The 18,946-nt window shown below is 42.6% G+C and overlaps 1 protein-coding gene across 1 annotated transcript; it reads right to left on the reverse strand.

The window, feature by feature from the left end:
* Nucleotides 1–5,310: 5,310 nt before the first annotated feature.
* cog3 (component of oligomeric golgi complex 3) lies at nucleotides 5,311–17,752 on the reverse strand. The gene is made up of 23 exons (XM_071340746.1): nucleotides 17,554–17,752; nucleotides 16,893–17,039; nucleotides 16,523–16,584; nucleotides 16,219–16,384; nucleotides 15,969–16,043; nucleotides 15,731–15,823; nucleotides 15,501–15,626; nucleotides 15,307–15,387; nucleotides 15,141–15,184; nucleotides 14,905–15,031; nucleotides 14,699–14,790; nucleotides 13,875–14,014; nucleotides 13,484–13,644; nucleotides 11,276–11,384; nucleotides 10,928–11,046; nucleotides 10,645–10,734; nucleotides 10,280–10,400; nucleotides 9,911–9,999; nucleotides 8,150–8,284; nucleotides 7,167–7,242; nucleotides 6,933–7,060; nucleotides 6,397–6,495; nucleotides 5,311–6,165 (listed from the first exon to the last, which is right to left on the reverse strand). Exons 1-23 carry the CDS (start codon nucleotides 17,737–17,739, stop codon nucleotides 6,136–6,138), a joined length of 2,496 nt encoding a protein of 831 aa, XP_071196847.1. The 5' UTR covers nucleotides 17,740–17,752; the 3' UTR covers nucleotides 5,311–6,135.
* Nucleotides 17,753–18,946: the final 1,194 nt, after the last annotated feature.

An 18,946-nucleotide genomic window follows, 5' to 3' on the forward strand; every position in this document is an offset into this window, starting at 1 on the left:
CAGCGGTGAAGCGTTGCTTACCTCTGTTTAAAGATTTCACCAATGAGCTAAAAGCGACCTGGGATTTCCCTCATTCAGCCAGGATGGTGCTACCAGGTTATGGCGGGGCTCGTTTGCACACTGCTGATGGATGGAAAGCAGGCAAGTTACTTAGCTCCAGAGGCTAACAATGGGGCTAATCCTAGCAAGATGCTTCCTAATAAACAGTGGAGGTTCTAGTTGGATCAGCTGGACAAAGTGTTCCAGGCTGAGGGTGTGGCGGCCCGGTCGTTGAATGTGGTCACAATGTTGCAGATTTATTATATCAATTTGCTGCATGAGCTGAATAAGACCGTGAAGACGGGGAAGCCAGTTTTAGAGCTTCTCCTCAAAATGTTGTTCTGCGTCTGTCCCGCTGTACTATCCTGGCCGTGGGGAAATGTATGGGGGCGACAGTGGTGGTTCAGCTCCACCTCTTGTTGACATTTTCCTGGATTTGTAAGAGGGACAGGCAGATGTATTTGGACAAGCCAGTTTTGCCAACAAGGGCAACAGTTCTCCCAAGTGGCTCAGCCAATGGGGGCAAGTTACTGGTTGCCGAAGTCCCTAAACCAGGTGTGGGTCGGGTATCAGAACGGCAGTACCATGAAAGCACATTGTTTCTACTCAAGGTTCCTCTGTGTTCAGTGGTATTGAGAGTGTGGTATCGTCCAGGTGTGGGTATAATAAACACGGTTCCTTCCCCACATTCAGACACAAGGTTCTCAAGAGTGTTGGATCTGAAAACAATTATCCCAGTCCACAGGGTGGCGCTCTGCCCCTTCGGGACATAATGTATGGGAGACTGGCAGCGTGCTCCGTACGGTGGGAGGCATGGAGAGGGGGCATGGTCTGTAGATCGCTGTGTGCCCTCCTCCTTTTTGTGGTGTCATTATGTCAATGGTCCGCGAGGTCCTAGCGCCTGTCTTGAGTGAAGAGATTTCCTCTCTCCTTCAAAAGCAGCAGTGAGAAGTGCAGAGCGGTTGGCACAGCCAGTACTTTTTAGTTCCAAAGAGCAATGGAATGTTGCGTTTCATCCTGGACTTGTGCGTTTTAAACAGGCACCTCAAGATGTGCAAGTTCAAAATGCTCACACTTCCGTGGCTATTGCAGTCGGTGCGTCCCAGCGAATGGTTCACGTCCATAGTTCTGAAGAATCCATATTTTCATGTGGATATACACTGACTGTGCAAACATTAGGAACACCTTCCTAATATTGAGTTGTACCCCCTTTTGCCCAAAGAACAGCCTAAATTCCTCAAGGCATGGACTGTACAAGGTGTCGAAAGTGTTCCACAGGGACGCTGATCCACGTTAACTCCAATTCTTCATACATTTGTTTCAAGTTGGCTGGATGTCCTTTGGGTGGTGGACCATTCTTGATACAGACTGTTGGACTCTAGCTTATAATATACTTATTCATGTTACCATACTTATTGATTACTTTACATGTATTTAAAACATATTTTTTACCCCTTTTTCATGGTATCCAATTGGTAGTTACAGTCTTGTCCCATCGCTGCAACTCGGGAGAGGCGAAGGTTGAGAGCCGTGCGTCCTCCGAAACACAACCCAGCCGAGCCGCACTGCTTCTTGACACAATGCCCGCTTAACACAGAAGCCAGCCACACCATTTTGTCAAAGGAAACACTGTACACCTGGCGACCGTGTCAGCGTCGCCAGAGTGCGATGGTACAAGAACATCCCTGCCGGCCAAACGCTCCCCTTACAAGGACGACGCTTGGCCAATTGTGTGGGTCTCCCGGTCATGGCCGGCTGCGACAGAGCCTGGACCCGAACCAGGATCTCTAGTGGCACAGCTAGTACTGCGATGCATTGCCTTAGACCACTGCGCCACTCGGGAGGCCCTACTTTACATGTATAATGAATAAACAGTACCAGTCAAAAGTTTGGACACATCGACTCATTCAAGGGTTTATCTTTATTTTCTACATTGTAGAATAATAGTGAAGACATCAAAACTATGAAATAACACATATGGAATCATGTAGTAACCCAAAAAATGTTAAACAAATCAAAATATATTTTATATTTGAGATTCTTCAAAGTATCCACCCTATGTCTTAATGACAGCTTTACACACTCTTGGCATTCTCTCAGCCTGGAATGCATTTCAATTAACAGGTGTGCCTTGTTAAAAGTTCATTTGTGGAATTTCTTTCCTTCTTATTGCATTTGAGCCAATCAGTTGTGTTGTGACAAGGTAAAGGTGGTATACAGAAGATAGCCCTATTTGGTAAAAGTTCAAGTCCATATTATGTCAAGTACAGATCAAATAAGCAAAGAGAAACATCAGTCCATCATTACTTTAAGACATGAAGATCATTCAATCCGGAAAATTTCAAGAACTTTTAAAGTTTTTTCATGTGCAGTCGCAAAAACCATCAAGCACTATGATGAAACTGGCTCTCATGAGGACCGCCACAGGACAGGAAGACCCAGAGTCACCTCTGCTGCAGAGGATAAGTTCATTAGAGTTACCAGCCTCAGAAACTGCAGCCAAAGTAAATGCTTCACAGAGTTCAAGTAACACACACATCTCAACATCAGCTGTTCAGAGGAGACTGCGTGAATCAGGCCTTCATGGTCTAATTGCTGCAAAGAAACCACTACTAAAGGACACCGATAATAAGAAGAGACTTTCTTGTGCCAAGAAACATGGGCAAATCTGTTCTTTAGTCTGATGAGTCCAAATTTCAGATTTTTGGTACCAACCGCCGTCTTTGTGAGACGCAGAGGATTATCTCCAATTGTGTGATTCCCACCGTGAAGCATGGAGGAGGAGGTGTTATGGTGTGGGGGTGCTTTGCTGGGGAAACTGCCTGGGATATATTTATAATATAATACACACTTAACCATCATGGCTACCACAGCATTCTGCAGCGATACGCCATCCCACCTGGTTTGCGCTTAGCGGGACTATAATTTGTTTTTCAACAGGAAAATGACCCAACACACCTTTAGGCTGTGTAAGGGCTATTTGACCAAGAAGGAGAGTGGTGGAGTGCTGCATCAGATGACCTGGCCTCCACAATCACCAGACCTCAACCCAATTGAGATGGTTTGGGAAGAGTTGGACCGCAGAGTGAAGGAAAAGCAGCCAAGAAGTGCTCAGAATATGTGGGAACTCCTTCAAGACTGTTGGAAAAGCATTCCAGGTAAAGCTGGTTGAGAGAATGCCAAGCGTGTGCAAAGCTGTCATCAAGGCAAAGGGTGGCTACCTTGACTAATCTCAAATATAAAATATATTTAGATTTTTGTAAAAAAAAATGTTACTACATGATTCAATATGTGTTATTTCATAGTTTTGATGTCTTCACTATTATTCTACAATGTGGAAAATAGTAAAAAATTAAGAAAAACCCTTGAATGAGTAGGTGTGTCCAAACTTTTGACTGGTACTGTATATGTTCGGGTCAATGGAGGTTGGTTAAGAACTTGGTGTATGGAAAGTTACTGAGTCGGGCAATGGAGGGAGGCAGAAAATTTAAATTTGGTCAAACATGTTATTGTTTATTCTCATGGATCCTATGGAGGGAGGCAAAGGGCAACAGTCTGGTTTCAGTCAGTGATAAGGTAGGACAGCCGTGGAGTAGGGAGGAGTGAGGAATTCGGCCCGTGGTCAGGTCAGATGAAGTGAGAAGGAACAGTCCTATTACACACATATACTTACATGCCCACTAGATATCCCCCTTTCCCTTTCCCTTCATTAGGGGAAAAAGGTGGCTTGTGTAACCCCTTTTTGGAGATGATGGAACCTGTGTGTACGTGGGCTGCCATGGGCCTCCTAGTTTGGTACCCTCTGGGCTGGCTTTGGACGTGATTGTATGTCCCCATTGTATGTTATACCAAGTGACCGACTCAAAGGGAACTTACAGTTATGAATATAACTACTGTTCCCTGAAGGAGGGAACGCAGTATAACATATTTTGGCCCCATGACGTCAGAGGGTTGATGAAATTCATGCGAGCCCGGCATTATAGCCAGGAAGGCGGGGCTTCCGAGGGTGAGCTCCATTGGCCCGTTGGGTGTTTTCTTCAGGTGAATATGGTTGGTCGTTGACTCCCCATAGTATGTTATCCCTCGTTCAGTAGTTATATTCATAACTGTACGTTTGTGTGTTTTTTTTGCTTGTTTGGCAGGGTGAACCTGACCCAGCTGGGAGGCTCCTGCTGCAGTGACACCGGGGCTATGAGGAGGCGCTGGAGTTGGCTGGACCACGAGCCCCATGTCCACGCCCCTCCCTTCCAGCCCATCTGTCTGACCCTCAGCCCCAACATCAGCCTCCGCATCCAGACCCAGGACTGCATCTACCTCACCTTCACCTCTCGCAAGAGCAGTGTGAGGTTCAACGTCGGTGCCAAACTCAAGGTGAGAGACACTGACATTGTCAACTACAGATTCAATAAAGACACCAGGTGCGTGGCGTATATTACTCTAATCATGCGAGAAGCACAGGAGAATACCATGCTTTATAATGAGCACTGAAGTTGATCACAGGTGTCACATCCTTCCACAGCTTTCTATTAAAACCCACTCATATCAGAGCTGATCACTTTGCTTTTCCCCAGCTGGAGCACTTGAAGAGCCTGATGTTGCCTGGGCCAGACCTGGACCAGAGACACCTCCACATGAAGAGTGCAGAGATCTACAACCTTCTGCAGAAGATCCAGGGCTATATCACCTACCAGCAGGCCCCAAGTCCACAGAAAGTCACGCCCCAATATAGCCTGGTCTCTCAAATGGAGAGACTGAAGACACCTCTGGACAAGCACCACTCAGTCAAGAAGAGAGTTCAGATAGCTACCAAAGCCAAATAATTCATTTTTCATTAAATTGGATACAGCAACTTATCTAGTCTCAAAAACTGCACAATGAGACAATAGTGCTTATGTATAGTGTGAACAATGAGACAAGGACAGCAGATATACTAATTTGTCATCATTTTTAATCAGATTGTTCATGGATAAATACAGTAGTTACACTATACACACACACACTTCTATACAGAGGATGTCAAAGAAAAAGCTGCAGTTAAAGTTTACATTAACTTTGTAATTCATTGAATGTGGGAGTAGCATTAGGCAAATATATCCATAATATATTACATTTCTGAGTAAGACCACTGACTTCTCCATTCCTTTACAGTGCAAAACTGCTCTCGACAAAGGTCCATTAACACCAAGTTATAGAGAAGTTCAAGCATCCCAAATACAAAAGAAAAGGTAAAAAAAAGAAAATTAAACAAGTTCTCAGGGTACTTTAAAAAAAAAACATGTATGCAACAAGTTGAAACATCAATGGAGAGAGCAGGAGGAAGAACTACCATTTGGAAACCACTGACACAGTAAAACAGAAGGGTTCCTTTATTAAAAACAGACCAAGGGAGCAGTGTTAAAACCTGAGAGCCCTGCAGCACAGGCTGTCATAGACCAGAGATCTCCATGTTCATAGAGAAAGGCGTAGAGATGTTACATATCGTGCAGCATGTTTTCTTTTCATTCCGTCTCTTAATCCATGAAGCATAAACGTGGCGGCTGCTCGTCGCTCATTAGCTACCCGACTAATGAATAAAGTTCTATCTCCTCTATTAGCCTGGTTAGAGTGTCCTTATTCCAGCCGCTCAACATTCACCCTTGTTTCCCATTTGCTACGCTCACTAAATGTGCCAACTTATCTTGACTCAGAAATGTTTTATTATGATAAGAGAAATACAGTTGATATAGCCAATAACCCTAGTCTGTGTGGATCTCTCCCACATAAAAAAGTAAGCCCAACACCTTTAAATTTTAGTTGAACAAATTGATTCAAGATCAGTACCAAAAAGAAAGTCTTCATTTCACCTGATCCTACCAACTGAGTGATTGAATGCCTAACTAGACCACAACATGCTCGGAAGCTGTTGGTTGTGTCTGTGTTTGGGGTATCTTTGGCCTTGTGTAGGATCTTTGCAGGTCGAGGGCCAAAGACTAGCACAGTCCTTCTCCTAGACTTTTGCTCCACAAGCTCCAGGTCTGGCTAGGTCAGGGCTGGATTAACTCTCCTGTCCACCCTTCTGTCCAGACCAGACAGAGCTCTGCTGACCAGGCCTTCAGGTTACTTATTCACAGACAACAGCAGGTTAATCTGAAGAAGAGAGAGAGCGAGGACTCACTCCACTAAAAACATCCAGCATGACTTTGAATGTCGCTTCAGACACCACTACACACAGTGAAAAGCTGAATAAACCAAGGTTGAATAAATACACTTGAAAAAAGATCTTGAGATCGAACAGCCATTTTCAGGAAGAGATTGTAAAACCTTGTAATACCTTGCCCTTGGTTACGATTTTGTAAGTGTAGCTAGTACCAGCCTTACCTGTTCCATAGAAGGGCAAGCGATGATCTGAAGGTCCTCTCCACTGTATTCCTCCTGAAGCAAGGCGTGCAGTCTCTGGAACACCTGCTGGATGTTGTTCTGTGGGAGAAAACAGCAGGTTAGTCAGAGAGCTGCTGGAGAGAAATTATCCCCTCGCTGGTCCCCTTTGTATCCCAGTTGCCATGTCAACGGTGTTATTGTGCACTTAGATTCACTTACTGTAGATTAGCACCTAGCTGTGCACAAAGAGCCATGATAATTACTGAATAATTATTCATTTTTAATAAGCAGGAACAAGGCTTAAAAAAAAAGTATCTACAAATTGCTCAGCCTGAGCACCTGCTGAAAATATTCTATTTGTTATGTAGGTGTGTACTAAAAACCCCTATGAGCTCCTGTTACGCTACAGGGTTAGCCTGGCCCAAGATCTGTTAATTTGTACTTTGGCAAGACAGCAGAAACATATCTGGGACCAGGCTAGTACAGGGTTGGCTAAAGGAGGAGAGATTAAACTCCACTGTCTAACAGACACCCACCCGGACAGGCTTGAAAAGGATAAACTCTGTGTCTCTGTTGGCCAGGTACAAGGACATGCTCTGTAACGTGCTTGGCAGCTTGCTCTTCATCACCCTGTAGGTAGCCATCACTATGTCGTTGATCTTGGCTAAAAAGGGTAGAGAGAGAGAGCGTGAGTCATTTCTCAGTTCCAAGCCTTCATTCCACCATATGATTTAGAGGTTTCACTGAAATATGATGATACGGTTTCTTACCTGGCTGTGCCCAAGGTTGTTGGGAGAGGTTGTACGTGGGACCTCCTTGGATCGCCATGGTTTTCAGAGCGGACACCTGAAACAACACAAGACAAGTTCCCATCTTCCTCAGTGAAGGACAACGTGAGTTAGACTTGACTATAAGTCCTATTCTAGATTGAGGAAGGCATTTGCTGAAAGTGCTATATACAGGTACCTGCCAAAATAAAAAGAAACACTTGAGTAAATGAGGGACACAAAAGTAAAGTAGGTGCTTTCACACAGGTGTGGATCCTGAATTAATTAAGCAATTAACATCTCATCATGCTTAGGGTCATGTATAAAAAAAGAAAAAAAGAAAGAAAAAAAAGTAGCCCATAATTTTGGCAACCATGGCTGGAAGAAGAGATCTCAGTGAATTTGAAAGAGGGATCTCAAAATAGCTCAAGGGGTTTAAAGGGTGTGTGTAAGTCACCAGATCTCAACCCAACAGTTATGGGAGATTCTGGACCAAATTCTGGAATTTCTTGTGGAAGAATGGTGTCACATCCCTGCAATAGAGTTCCAGACACTTTGTAGAATCTATGACAAGGCACACTGAAGCTGTTCTGGCCCAACACCCTATTAAGACACTTTATGTTGGCATTTCCTTTAATTTGGCAGTTACCTGTAAGTCCAATTCATTATAACCACTTTAAGACTGTATGACTTTTAATACTGTATGAGAAAGACCATGGATGATAGGCACTGAGTAGATTCAGAACAGAAGGTCACAATGTTTTAAAACGAAACCCATCACATTTGAAAAGGCCTAGATTCCAGTAGAATAAGATTCACCTTTGAATAGCCCTTTATCTTTCAGTTTTACTGCACAAAATCATGACCCTCAGTCAGTAGTCAGTGAATTACCAGAAAAAGAAAAGAGAAAGTCCAAGGTCATGTTTTTGAAGTCTGAGCCCCAGGCTATCGGTCTGCCTCTCCTCTCTGTCAGACTGACACGTTACCTTGGTGAGAAACTCCTCCAGATTCCCAACAAAGAGGTGAGTCTGCTGCTGGATGAACTGCTCACAGCTAAACTTCAGATGACGGTCCACGTCCTTCTTCGAATCTATGTAGTGCTCCTTTATCTCCGGTGATCCCTAAGGTCCAACAGAGAGAGAGAGGGGTTAGTAACTAGTAAGTGGTAGTATAGATGAAAAATGACATATACTGCCAGGTTTTCCTGACATAGGGATAGGACCAGGAGTTTTTGGATTTCTTAACCTTATACTGTTTTACAAAGTGGGATTAAAATCGATGTCATTTTTTGTCAACAATTTACACAAAATACTCTGAGGTCTAAGTGGAAGAATATTTATTTTGAATTCTTAAGATGAAAAAAATTCATAACTAAAATAGTCGTTGCATAAGTGTTCAGCCCTTTTCTTTCAGCAAGCATAAAATTATTTTACGAGCAACATTTGGTTCAACAAATCACATGGACTCACTGTGTGAAATATTAGGGGTAGAATTTTTTTATTGCCTAACCCTTCCTCTGTCCCCATACATATATCTTTAGGTCTCTCAGTCAAGTATTGCATTTCAAGCATAGATTCAACTACAACGACCAGGGAGCATTTCAAAAGCCTCATAAAGAAGGTCAGTGGTTGGTAGATCGGTAGCAATAACAAATCATAAGCATGGTCAAGTTAATAATTATGCTGTGGATTATATATTAAACCACCCAGACACATCAAAGAAAGTCAATCTTCTGAACTGAGCTGCAGGACAGGAATGAAACTGCTCAAGGATGTTACCATGAGGCTATTGATGATTTTAAAACTGCTTCAAAGTTCATGTCAGTGATGGTAGAAAACTAAACATGGATCAACAACTTTGTAGTGACTCCACACTAATGGCCTCAATGACAGAGTGAAAAGAATACAAATATATAGAATAAAACTATTACAAAACTAAAGTAAAACTGCACCATCAAAACAAAAAAGACAGGAAATGAACACACTTTTTGGCCTAAATGCAAAGCCTTATGTTTGGAGCAATTCCAACACATCACTGAGTAACTGTATCCTTATTTTCAAGCATGGTGGTGGCTGCATCATGGTATGGGTATGCTTGACATTGGCAAATACTGGGGAGTTTTTCAGGATAAAAAGAAACTGGATGGAGCTAAGCACAGGCAAAATCCTAGAGCAAAACCTGCTTCAGTCTGCTTTACACCAGAGACAGGGAGAGTAAATTACTTTTCAGCGGGGCAATAGCCTATAACACAAGGCCAAATCTACACTGGAGTTGCTTACCAAGAAGACTGTGAATGTTCCTGAATGTCCACGTTACAGTTTTGACTTAAATCAGCTTGAAAATCTATGGCAAGACTCCAAAATTGCCATCTAGCCATGATCCAACATTTTGACAGAGCTTGAAGAATTTTGAAAGGAATACTGGGAAAATATTGCACAATCCAGGTGTGCAAAGCTCACAATAAGACTCCGCTGTAATTGATGCCAAAAGTGTTTCTAACATGTATCGCCTCAGGGTGCTGAATACTTATGCAACGACTATATTTTAGTTATTTAATTTCTAGTAATCTTTTATTTTTTCTCTCTCCACTTTGACATTAGAATATTTTGTATAGATTTTTGGGGAAAAAGGACCAATACATTTGATCTCACTTTGTAACACAAAATGTGAAGAAAGCCAAGCGGTCTGAACACCATTGTAAGGCACTGTATATGTATTCTATATTTAAACCAAATCAAAAACTTTACCTCCAATAGAAATTCTAGGATAGCGTTGTGGCTGTTGAGTCTGAAGAAACCAGGGACAGATTTTGGGTTCATCATTTTGAAGGCAGCATCTGATTTGAGACAAAAAAAAGAAGATTAATCTTGCTGAAGAAGGATTAGAGTGCCCTCTAGTGTTACAAATGAAATACGATGGCTGAAATGAGTGCTAAAACAGGAACACTTCTACCAAAAGCTACAAGTTATACAGTATCTCAAGTTATTACCACTATTATAATAGTCATATGTGCATTTGATGGACACAATGGGCAAACCCCACTGATAATGACAATATAATGACAGGTTTTATGGAGCCAGAACATACATCCGCTGGCCTAATCTCTCCCTCCTCACCTCTGGTTCTCTTCAGGTCCAGAGAGATCTCCTTGATGGCAAAGTCTGTGTGGAAGGGAGCGATCTGTTCCCTCATGATCAGCAGGTGTTTGATCAGAAACAGCTGACCGTCTACCTGCGTCTGGACAAGATGAAGTCATAGCGCTAAATATAACATCTGAATAATCCAAATGTAACCTTGTTCCAAAAACAAAACTAGTATTGAGCCATTTATAGAGGAAAAAACGAATAACATGCTAATCGTAAAGCTACAGTTGTATTTCTCAATTACACCGTATACAGGCAGAAATGTATAATACAACACATCACATGCACTGCGCCAACCCAAAAATAAAATAAATAAAATAAAAAGAATCGGCACCAACCTTGTTCTTCAGGATGACATCGGACGCTTTGAGCAGGGAGTGGATGCAGGCAGACAAGGCCTCTTGCGATAAGCCCTGGAAGACTGCTCTCTGGAGGGCCAAGAAATTCAATGCATCAACACAGGGACAACATGGTGGATGGTAGATTAAAGAGATCAAGAGGAAAGGTCAAATAGCATCATGAAATGGACTAGGCTCACAATTCATTCATATGACTATATCTCATATGCTCTCATACATCGAAGAGTAAACATGCAAAATGCCAGATAATCCAAGCACTCACATCTATGCACCTATAGAGCTTGGACAAGCAGACCAGCGTCCGTCTGACTGTGGGGTACCACATGCCATGCAGGTCAGCGGGAGAGATGGATGGCTGCAAGCGGGACGAGTCTATACTACCTGTATGTAAGGAAAAGAGAGGAGGGCAGAAAGGTACAACAGTAAGACTTATGCTTCTACACTTGCATTGCTTGCCGTTTGGGGTTTTAGGCTGGGTTTCTGTACAGCACTTTGTGACATCAGCTGATGTAAGAAGGGCTTTATAAATACATTTGATTGATGAACAGAATGCACTATTCACAACATATAAAGATAAGATATCCCTTTACACTCATTTGTAAACACTGACTTGCGTTACTGGCTCTCCTGTCATTTGGATCTTCAAGCTGCACGTCTGAGAATGACGACTCCTGGGCCATTAGCTTCATCTGCTCTTCCTTCAGGCTCTGGGCAATTTTCTGTAACCCCACGAGCGAGAAAGAGAGAGATGGATTACAAACTGCCTTTATGTTGTATCGAAGACAGCTGCAGGTAGAACTTGCCCGTAGGCACAGATCTAGGATCAGCACACCTTCACCAAATCTTAACCATTAGGGGGGGGGGGGGGGGGGGTGAAAAGTGAAGAGCAGCCGCAGATAAAGTCAATCATAAATCAATCGGGTTAATTACAAGTTGCAACAGCACAGAAGCTGAGAAAAATGTAATGTCTAGCTGGCCTCTTAGAGACAAGCCCTTTATATTTTAAATCAGACAGCACCAAGTGTTCTGTAAACACCAACCCCAGAGGCTTGTAGGAAGACAAAACTAAATGCAGTGACTATGAGCTGCTACAGAATCACATAATACAATAATAATCAAGTGGCCCGTCCTTGTACCTCCAGTCTGGCGTCAATTACAATCAACAAAACATTGCACAAACAGAACACTGGAAATCATGTGTATTACAGAAAGGGAACACTTAACTGTTTAACTCGTCAATATTCCAATTACAGAGGGGAAACAAATGTACAGTGGCTTGCGAAACTATTCACCCCCTTGGCATTTTTCGTATTTTGTTGCCTTACCCCCTGGAATCAAAATAAATGTTTTGAGGGGTTTGTATCATTTGATTTACACAACATGCATACCACTTTGAAGATGCAAAATATGTTTTATTGTGAAAAAAACATGAAATAAGCCACAAAAAAAAGAAAATTTGAGCATGCATAACTATTTTACCCCCCCTCCCCCCCCCCCCCCCCTGCAAGTCAATAATTTGTAGAGCCACCTTTTGCAGCAATTACAGCTGTAAGTCTCTTGGGGTATGTCTCTATAAGCTTGACACATCTAACCACTGGGATTTTTGCCCATTCTTCAAGGCAAAACTGCTCCAGCTCCTTCAAGTTGGATGGGTTCCACTGGTGTACCGCAATCTTTAAGTCATACCACAGATTCTCAATTGGATTGAGGTCTGGGATTTGACTAGGCCATTCCAAGACATTTAAATGTTTCCCCTTAAACCACTCAAATTTACATTTACATTTACATTTAAGTCATTTAGCAGACGCTCTTATCCAGAGCGACTTACAAATTGGTGCATTCACCTTATGATATCACGGCCAAATGATGCTTTAACAGTATGCTTAGTGTCATTGTCAGGTTTCCCCTCAAGAATTTCCCTGTATTTAGCATCATCCATCATTCCTTCAATTCTGACCAGTTTCTTGGTCTCTGCCGATAAAAAACATCCCCACAGCATGATGCTGACACCACCATGCTTCACTGTGGGGATGGTGTTCTTGGGGTGATGTGAGGTGTTGGGTTTGCGCCAGACATAGTGTTTTCCTTGATGGCCAAAAAGCTCAATTTTAGTCTCATCTGACCAGAGTACCTTCTTCCATATGTTTGGGGATTCTCCCACATGCCTTTTGGCGAACACCAAACGCGTTTGCTTATTTTTTTCTTTAAGCACTGGCTTTTTTTCTGGCCACTCTTCCATAAAGTCCAGCTCTGTGGAGTGTATGGCTTAAAGTGGTCCTATGGACAGATACTCCAATCTCAGATACTCCAATCTCTTTTTATAACCCAACCCTGATCTGTATTTCTCCACAAATTTGTCCCTGACCTGTTTGGAGAGCTCCTTGGTCTTCATGGTGCCGCTTGCTTGGTGGTGCCCCTTGCTTAGTGGTGTTGCAGACTCTGGGGCCTTGCAGAACAGGTGTATATATACTGAGATCATGTGACACTTAGATTGCACACATGTCGACTTTATTTAACTAATTATGTGACTTCTGAAGGTAATTGGTTGCACCAGATCTTATTTAGGGCCTTCATAGCAAAAGGGGTGAATAAATATACACAAACCACTTTTCCGTTTTGTTATTTTCACTTCACCAATTTGTATTATTTTGTGTATGTCCATTACATGAAATCCAAATAAAAATCTATTTAAATGACAGGTTGTAAAGCAACAAAAAAGGAAAAACGTCAAGGAGGATGAATACCTTTGCAAGGCACTGTACCTTACATTTGTATCTAGGGGTGACTCACTGAAAACAGCCACATCAGACAGACCCACCTCCATCATCTCCAGTTTCTCAGGATAGGCCAGGTCCCCAGGGGCGGGGTTGTATCCGATGATGTCAGTCTGGATGTAGATGTGTGTCCTGTAGACCAGCCTCTCCTGGACATCCTCCAGCATCTGTTTCACCACCGCGTCAAAGGCCCCCAACTGACCAGCTACAAACATAGTCAGTGTATCATTTCAAATCCAAAGTGCTGGAGTACAGAGTCAAAACAACTACATTTGTCACTGTTCCAATACTTTGGAGCTCACTGTATATTGCCATCTTGTATGGTAAGATGTTCTGGTAAATGTAACATAGAAGTGCATATTTCCTACAAAGAGTTAACTGTACCGGATCGTTAGAGTAACCAGAGTAGGTCCTTTGTATTGTGAACAACAGTACCGTTGTTGTGGACGTGGTCCTCCAGCATCTCATTCTTGAGGATGCCACAGAGCTCTGACAGGGTCTCCAGGTGGATAACGTGGATGATGAGTGGCCGCAGGACGTCGTAAAGCGACAGACACAGCTTCTCCAGCAGCTCACTAGAGGGGTAAACCCGACGACAAGCTCCATTATTCCCATTCACATGTCAGACTAGCAAGCACAAGGCTCAGTTTGTTAACTCACTGCAATGTAAAGGTCATATTTGAGTCGTCCTCTTGAAATAATATGTTGGAAGTGTATTTGTTGCTCCAAGCGAGAAACACTAGCTAGTATATGAGAAAGCTAGATAATGATTTGCGTCTCACTGTGTTGAATTGTAAAGCTGCCGTTTTAGATAATGAATGCCTAAGTTAGCAATTACTACAGTAGAGCCATCACATGCTGTAGCAGATACTATTGAGAATACTGACCAGGAAATAGCCATTCATGTGAGCCTTGCCTTCAAGACAAACACCCTGTACATATACTGAAGTAGAATGGGCAGGGCTCTTTGCTTCTCAGTTACAGACACAGCTTCTTCTGCAGCCCACTGGAAGGTTAGATACATTTACATGACACTGTGTTGAATTGCATGGCTGCCCTCAGCAAATTCAGTTAATGAAAACCTGAAGTCAGCAATATAACAATAGAGGTGTCATGAGCTTCAGCAGATACTATGGTGAATACTAACCAACCAGGAAATAGCCCCGCCTCCTTGACAAACATATGCAGAATGTGTTGTAGGACAAACTGTACATGCTTCTTACTCACTCCTATACCAGCACTAGGGGATGGCTACTTACTCTAGTCTGGTCGTGGGTTTGGAGAAGAACTCATTGTAGAGCTGGTGCTCATCCTGACAGACGTGAACCATGAAGGCACAGCCACTACGCACCTGGGAGGAGAACACAGGACAGACAGAATCGGCACTGGCAAACCATGTTGAAGGCTTCTCAGATAATCAAAAGTGAATGGATTCTAGTAAAAAAATATATATATGTGGTCTTACTAATGCACAGTGGTCCTTGTTGTTTTGACTGGTCAGGTCTGTGATGGTGGATGTGATGCTGGGGCTGAGGAGCTGCTCTCTCTGGTCCAAGTAGCACTGGTGGATCTCCTCTAACAGCTGGTGGTACCTGGAGATGCCAGAACGTGGGAAATAATTATACGTAGATGACAGAAAACATTACATAGGTGAGGTGCTCCTGATAATGGCGTTTTAGCATACAAGAGCCCCATACTTACTCAGGAATTCTCTCTGACCTCTGCTCTATTTGTTCAATCAGTGTCTGAAAGAACAATCACACAATTATTAATCTCTAGAAAGACAACACATAATTGCATACCAACAGAAGGGTGGCTTCGAATGTTGATGGTAATTCCAAAAGAAAAAATAAGTAATTATACTAACTCTGACTTTGGGTGCAGCTGCTCTGAACTTGACATAGTACAGTGTGAAGGCATTGTCTGCGTTAGCCAGACCCAATGGATCCTGAAAGAAAAGTATATTCTAATCAGACATACACCTCAAGAGCGAAGACAGTTGATTGTGTACCAGTACCAAGTCACAATCGATAATAAAAGTGGCCGAGGAGTTCTTCCTACCCTTTTTGTTAACTGGTTGGTGAGATTCTGCATAGTGTTCACAGTGTGAGTCTTCATGAAGTGCATAGCTTTAGACAGACATTGTTTGAACTTGGCCAGATACACCGGGTAGTCCTTAAAGTTTGGCTGTAGGTGAAAAATAACAGAAATAAGTAAGTCATAACACAATATAGTGACAGCTCTACAGTAGAATACGGACACTTTCCATTGTGAGCTGAAAATATACTTACATGGGACGAAACATACTCTATACAGTCATCCAATTTTGAAAGCATTGGTATAAATCCTTCACTGTTTACAGACAGTGTGGGTGAGTTTAATTTCTGCAAAGACAGAGCGAGAGAGATGATGACCTTTTGCAATGCTCGGGTTAGGAACAAGATTCCCCTTCAGAGACATTTGCTCAAGGATTTCAAATGTCACAGCAAAGGAGGATGGATAAGAGGTTTAATCAGAAAACCAGCATACTGTGTTGAGGTTCTCCAACTCATTGAAATAGGAAAGCTTCTGCTGTATGCTCTCAGCCAGATCCACCAGTTCGGACTGTTAAAGAGAAAAGTATATGTTGGCAGGGAACTATGATTTTGATAACAGGCTGACATTTCATGTCCGATGTTGCATTCCATTACAAATGGAAACAGGTCCATACTACTATGATCTGTTGGTACCTTTTGTGCCGCTGACAGTCTCACAGCCTACATTTAAAATGGTTCTCTACCTGTTCTTTAAGGAGCTGTTCACAAGCCTCATGGAGGGTGCCTGTCTTGTTGGACACAAACAGGTACTGCTTCTGCAGAGAGTCCAGGTGCTCAAGGGCAGCATTCACGTCACTCAGAATAGCATCACATTGTTCCTGATAACAATTGAGATGGTCTCTGGTTTTCCTGCAGGAGTAACACACACGGAACATTCCAGTAAATTCCTCAGAGATAGAGATCTAATGCAGGTTAGGATGCACTGTATACAAATCTACTTTCAATTTGAGAGATCAGCAAGTGGAAAGACATGAACACCAAGTTCACCTGTGCTTAGCTCCTTCATCTTGATCCATTTGTGTCTGTAGCTTTGAAAACCAGGAGAAAAACTGCAACGCAAAGAACACTGAAATAGCTAACTACTACACAACAAACTAACACATGCAACAATCATATGATACGAAAAATAGTAGACAGTAAGGGCATGTAATGACAGTGTGTACGTGTGTGTGCCTCAGAGGCTGCGTTTATACAGGCTGCCCAATTCGTATCTTTTCTCACTAATCGGATCAGCTCTGAAAAAGAGCTGATGTGATTGGTCAAAAGACAATTTGTGGAGAAAATATCAGAATTATTAGGCTGCTTTTGTAATGACAGCCAGAGTGGTAGCATTGAAGTGTAATGAAAAGCAACACACCTGTTGTGCTGTCTCTATCCTCTCATTCTCCAGATCAAGCATCTGAAAGCCCTTGAGCAGGACATCTTCTGTGGAAGCTGGTACAGTTGTCGTAAATGGGGACCGTAAAGAGCGGGATGTCAGGCTGCACAAGTCTTCAATGGGCAACTGAATAGGGAACGCAAATGCGGTTTAAACCAACACATGACACAATCAATACTGTCATAGATCTCAAAATATTAAACAGTTAGAGCTATCTTTACCAGGTTTGATTGACAGGTTACAATGATATGAGGTTATGATTCGATGACTAATGGTATGGTATGTTAGTGAGAGTTAGCTAAGCCTACTCACAGAAGTCATCAAACAAGCATATCAACTCTGGCAAGTTGTTAGCAAAGTAGCTCGTTAGCCTAGCTGGCTAGTGGCTACTAACTAAGACTCAACAAACGACGTGGCAGACGGTTGCTAGCTAGCTATATATTTGAACTGGCAGCTAGCTAGGTTGAGTTGTGACACTAACTAATGTTATGCTCCTTAGCAAGTCCCTCCTGACAATCCTACAATGTAATCAACCAATTTGCCTTCTGGAATGCATCTTTGCACCTGTCAACTAACTGCTAAATCGGTGGTAGCCTAGTTAGCTAGGTTATTAGCATTAGCAGCTAGCTTGTCAACTCACCTCTGCGGGAATAGGGAGTGTTTCAGCGGCAGCTCGGATGTCCAGAATAGAGTCCGTTTGTTTCTCTGTCAGGGGAGCCATGGCATCTGTCCGCCGGTCCCACTGTGACAGCTTTTCACGCGTTTCTTTATCTGTCAGGTCCAGAAAAGAATGGTCTGTAGACGCCATCATCATTCTCAGCAACATTAAACGTCAGCAACAGAGTACTTCCTCTTCCGGAAAAATAGGGGGAGGACTCTGACTACAGCATCCAATGGTATGACTACTTTTCAGAACAATTTCTTACTCATTGGTGGTTGAAACGCTTAAAACGTTGCACACATAAATAAAGGTGATAAAGGAGTGGGTGTTCTCAGGAGACATTTAGTGAACAGTGTCCCAGTACATAACTGGGATCGTGCTCCGACCCATTCAGGACACCTACTCAAAACTGTGCCTGTGGAAGGACCGCAGCATCATCAAGGACCCCATACACCCCAACCACGAGCTGTTCACTCCCTTACCGTCGGGTAGATGGTATCGGCTCATGAGTTCTGATACCAGAGACCGTTTCTACACAGCAAATGTTCTAGTGTTAAGTCAACACAGACTATAGTCTATATTGGTCCACACTTTTGAGTGTTAAATTAACACTGTGCTTCGTGCTGACCCTGTTACCCTTTGTCAGTGTTAGAGAATTAACACTTTCATTGTTATGCAATAACACCCTGTGTAGTATTTTTAACACTATGAAATGTATATAGTTTACACCAGTGGTGTTATGCAATAATACCTCATATAGTATTTTTAACCATTACACAAGCATTTCGCTACACCCGCAATAACATCTGCTAAACAAGTGTATGTGACCCCAAAAAATATATTTTGATTTGAAGAGTTGCGTAACTCTTGAAAAGGTCACTCAGTGTTGGGTTAAGGACATTACAATAATAGTCTTTATTGCCACATGCAAGTGCTTATAAAGACTTTACAATTGGCAGGAGACGTACTCACACTAAATAAACATAACAATAGCCTACTAAAACTGGTACAACACTTCCACTCACAGGTCACCACTAAGCCATTCCTCAATATAATTACCCAGTGTGCCTTGCCTTTTCAAGTGAATTGTAGAGTTACCACCTATTACTGTATTTGTTAGAGACATGGTTGTTGAATTCATACTGTACATGTTCAGTCCTGTGGACTTCAAGTGAGTTTATACTTTAGGCAAATGCCATCATTGAAATTAATCTCTTTATGACAATACATTACATACTGTATATCATACGGCCTTGCTTTGATGACCAAGTTTTACCCTAACACAGTGGTGTTAGGAACCTCCTGGTTTACAGCCCACATCAGGACTGCAAATCACATTCTTCTGGCTTGCAAAGTGATGTGTAATTCCTAT

The sequence above is a fragment of the Salvelinus alpinus genome, chromosome 14, assembly GCF_045679555.1.
Source record: "Salvelinus alpinus chromosome 14, SLU_Salpinus.1, whole genome shotgun sequence".
NCBI lineage: Eukaryota > Metazoa > Chordata > Actinopteri > Salmoniformes > Salmonidae > Salvelinus > Salvelinus alpinus.

Bases quoted from the DNA above. Each gene is read 5' to 3' on its own strand.
- cog3 (XM_071340746.1), bottom strand. From the start codon at position 17,739: ATGTTGCTGAGAATGATGATGGCGTCTACAGACCATTCTTTTCTGGAC. The intron at 10,401-10,644 runs GTTGGTGCCGAT...CATCTTGTCCAG, and splicing joins ATGTCATCCTGAAGAACAAG to ACGCAGGTAGACGGTCAGCT. The intron at 6,496-6,932 runs GTGGGTGTCTGT...TTTCTCCCACAG, and splicing joins TCCTTTTCAAGCCTGTCCGG to AACAACATCCAGCAGGTGTT.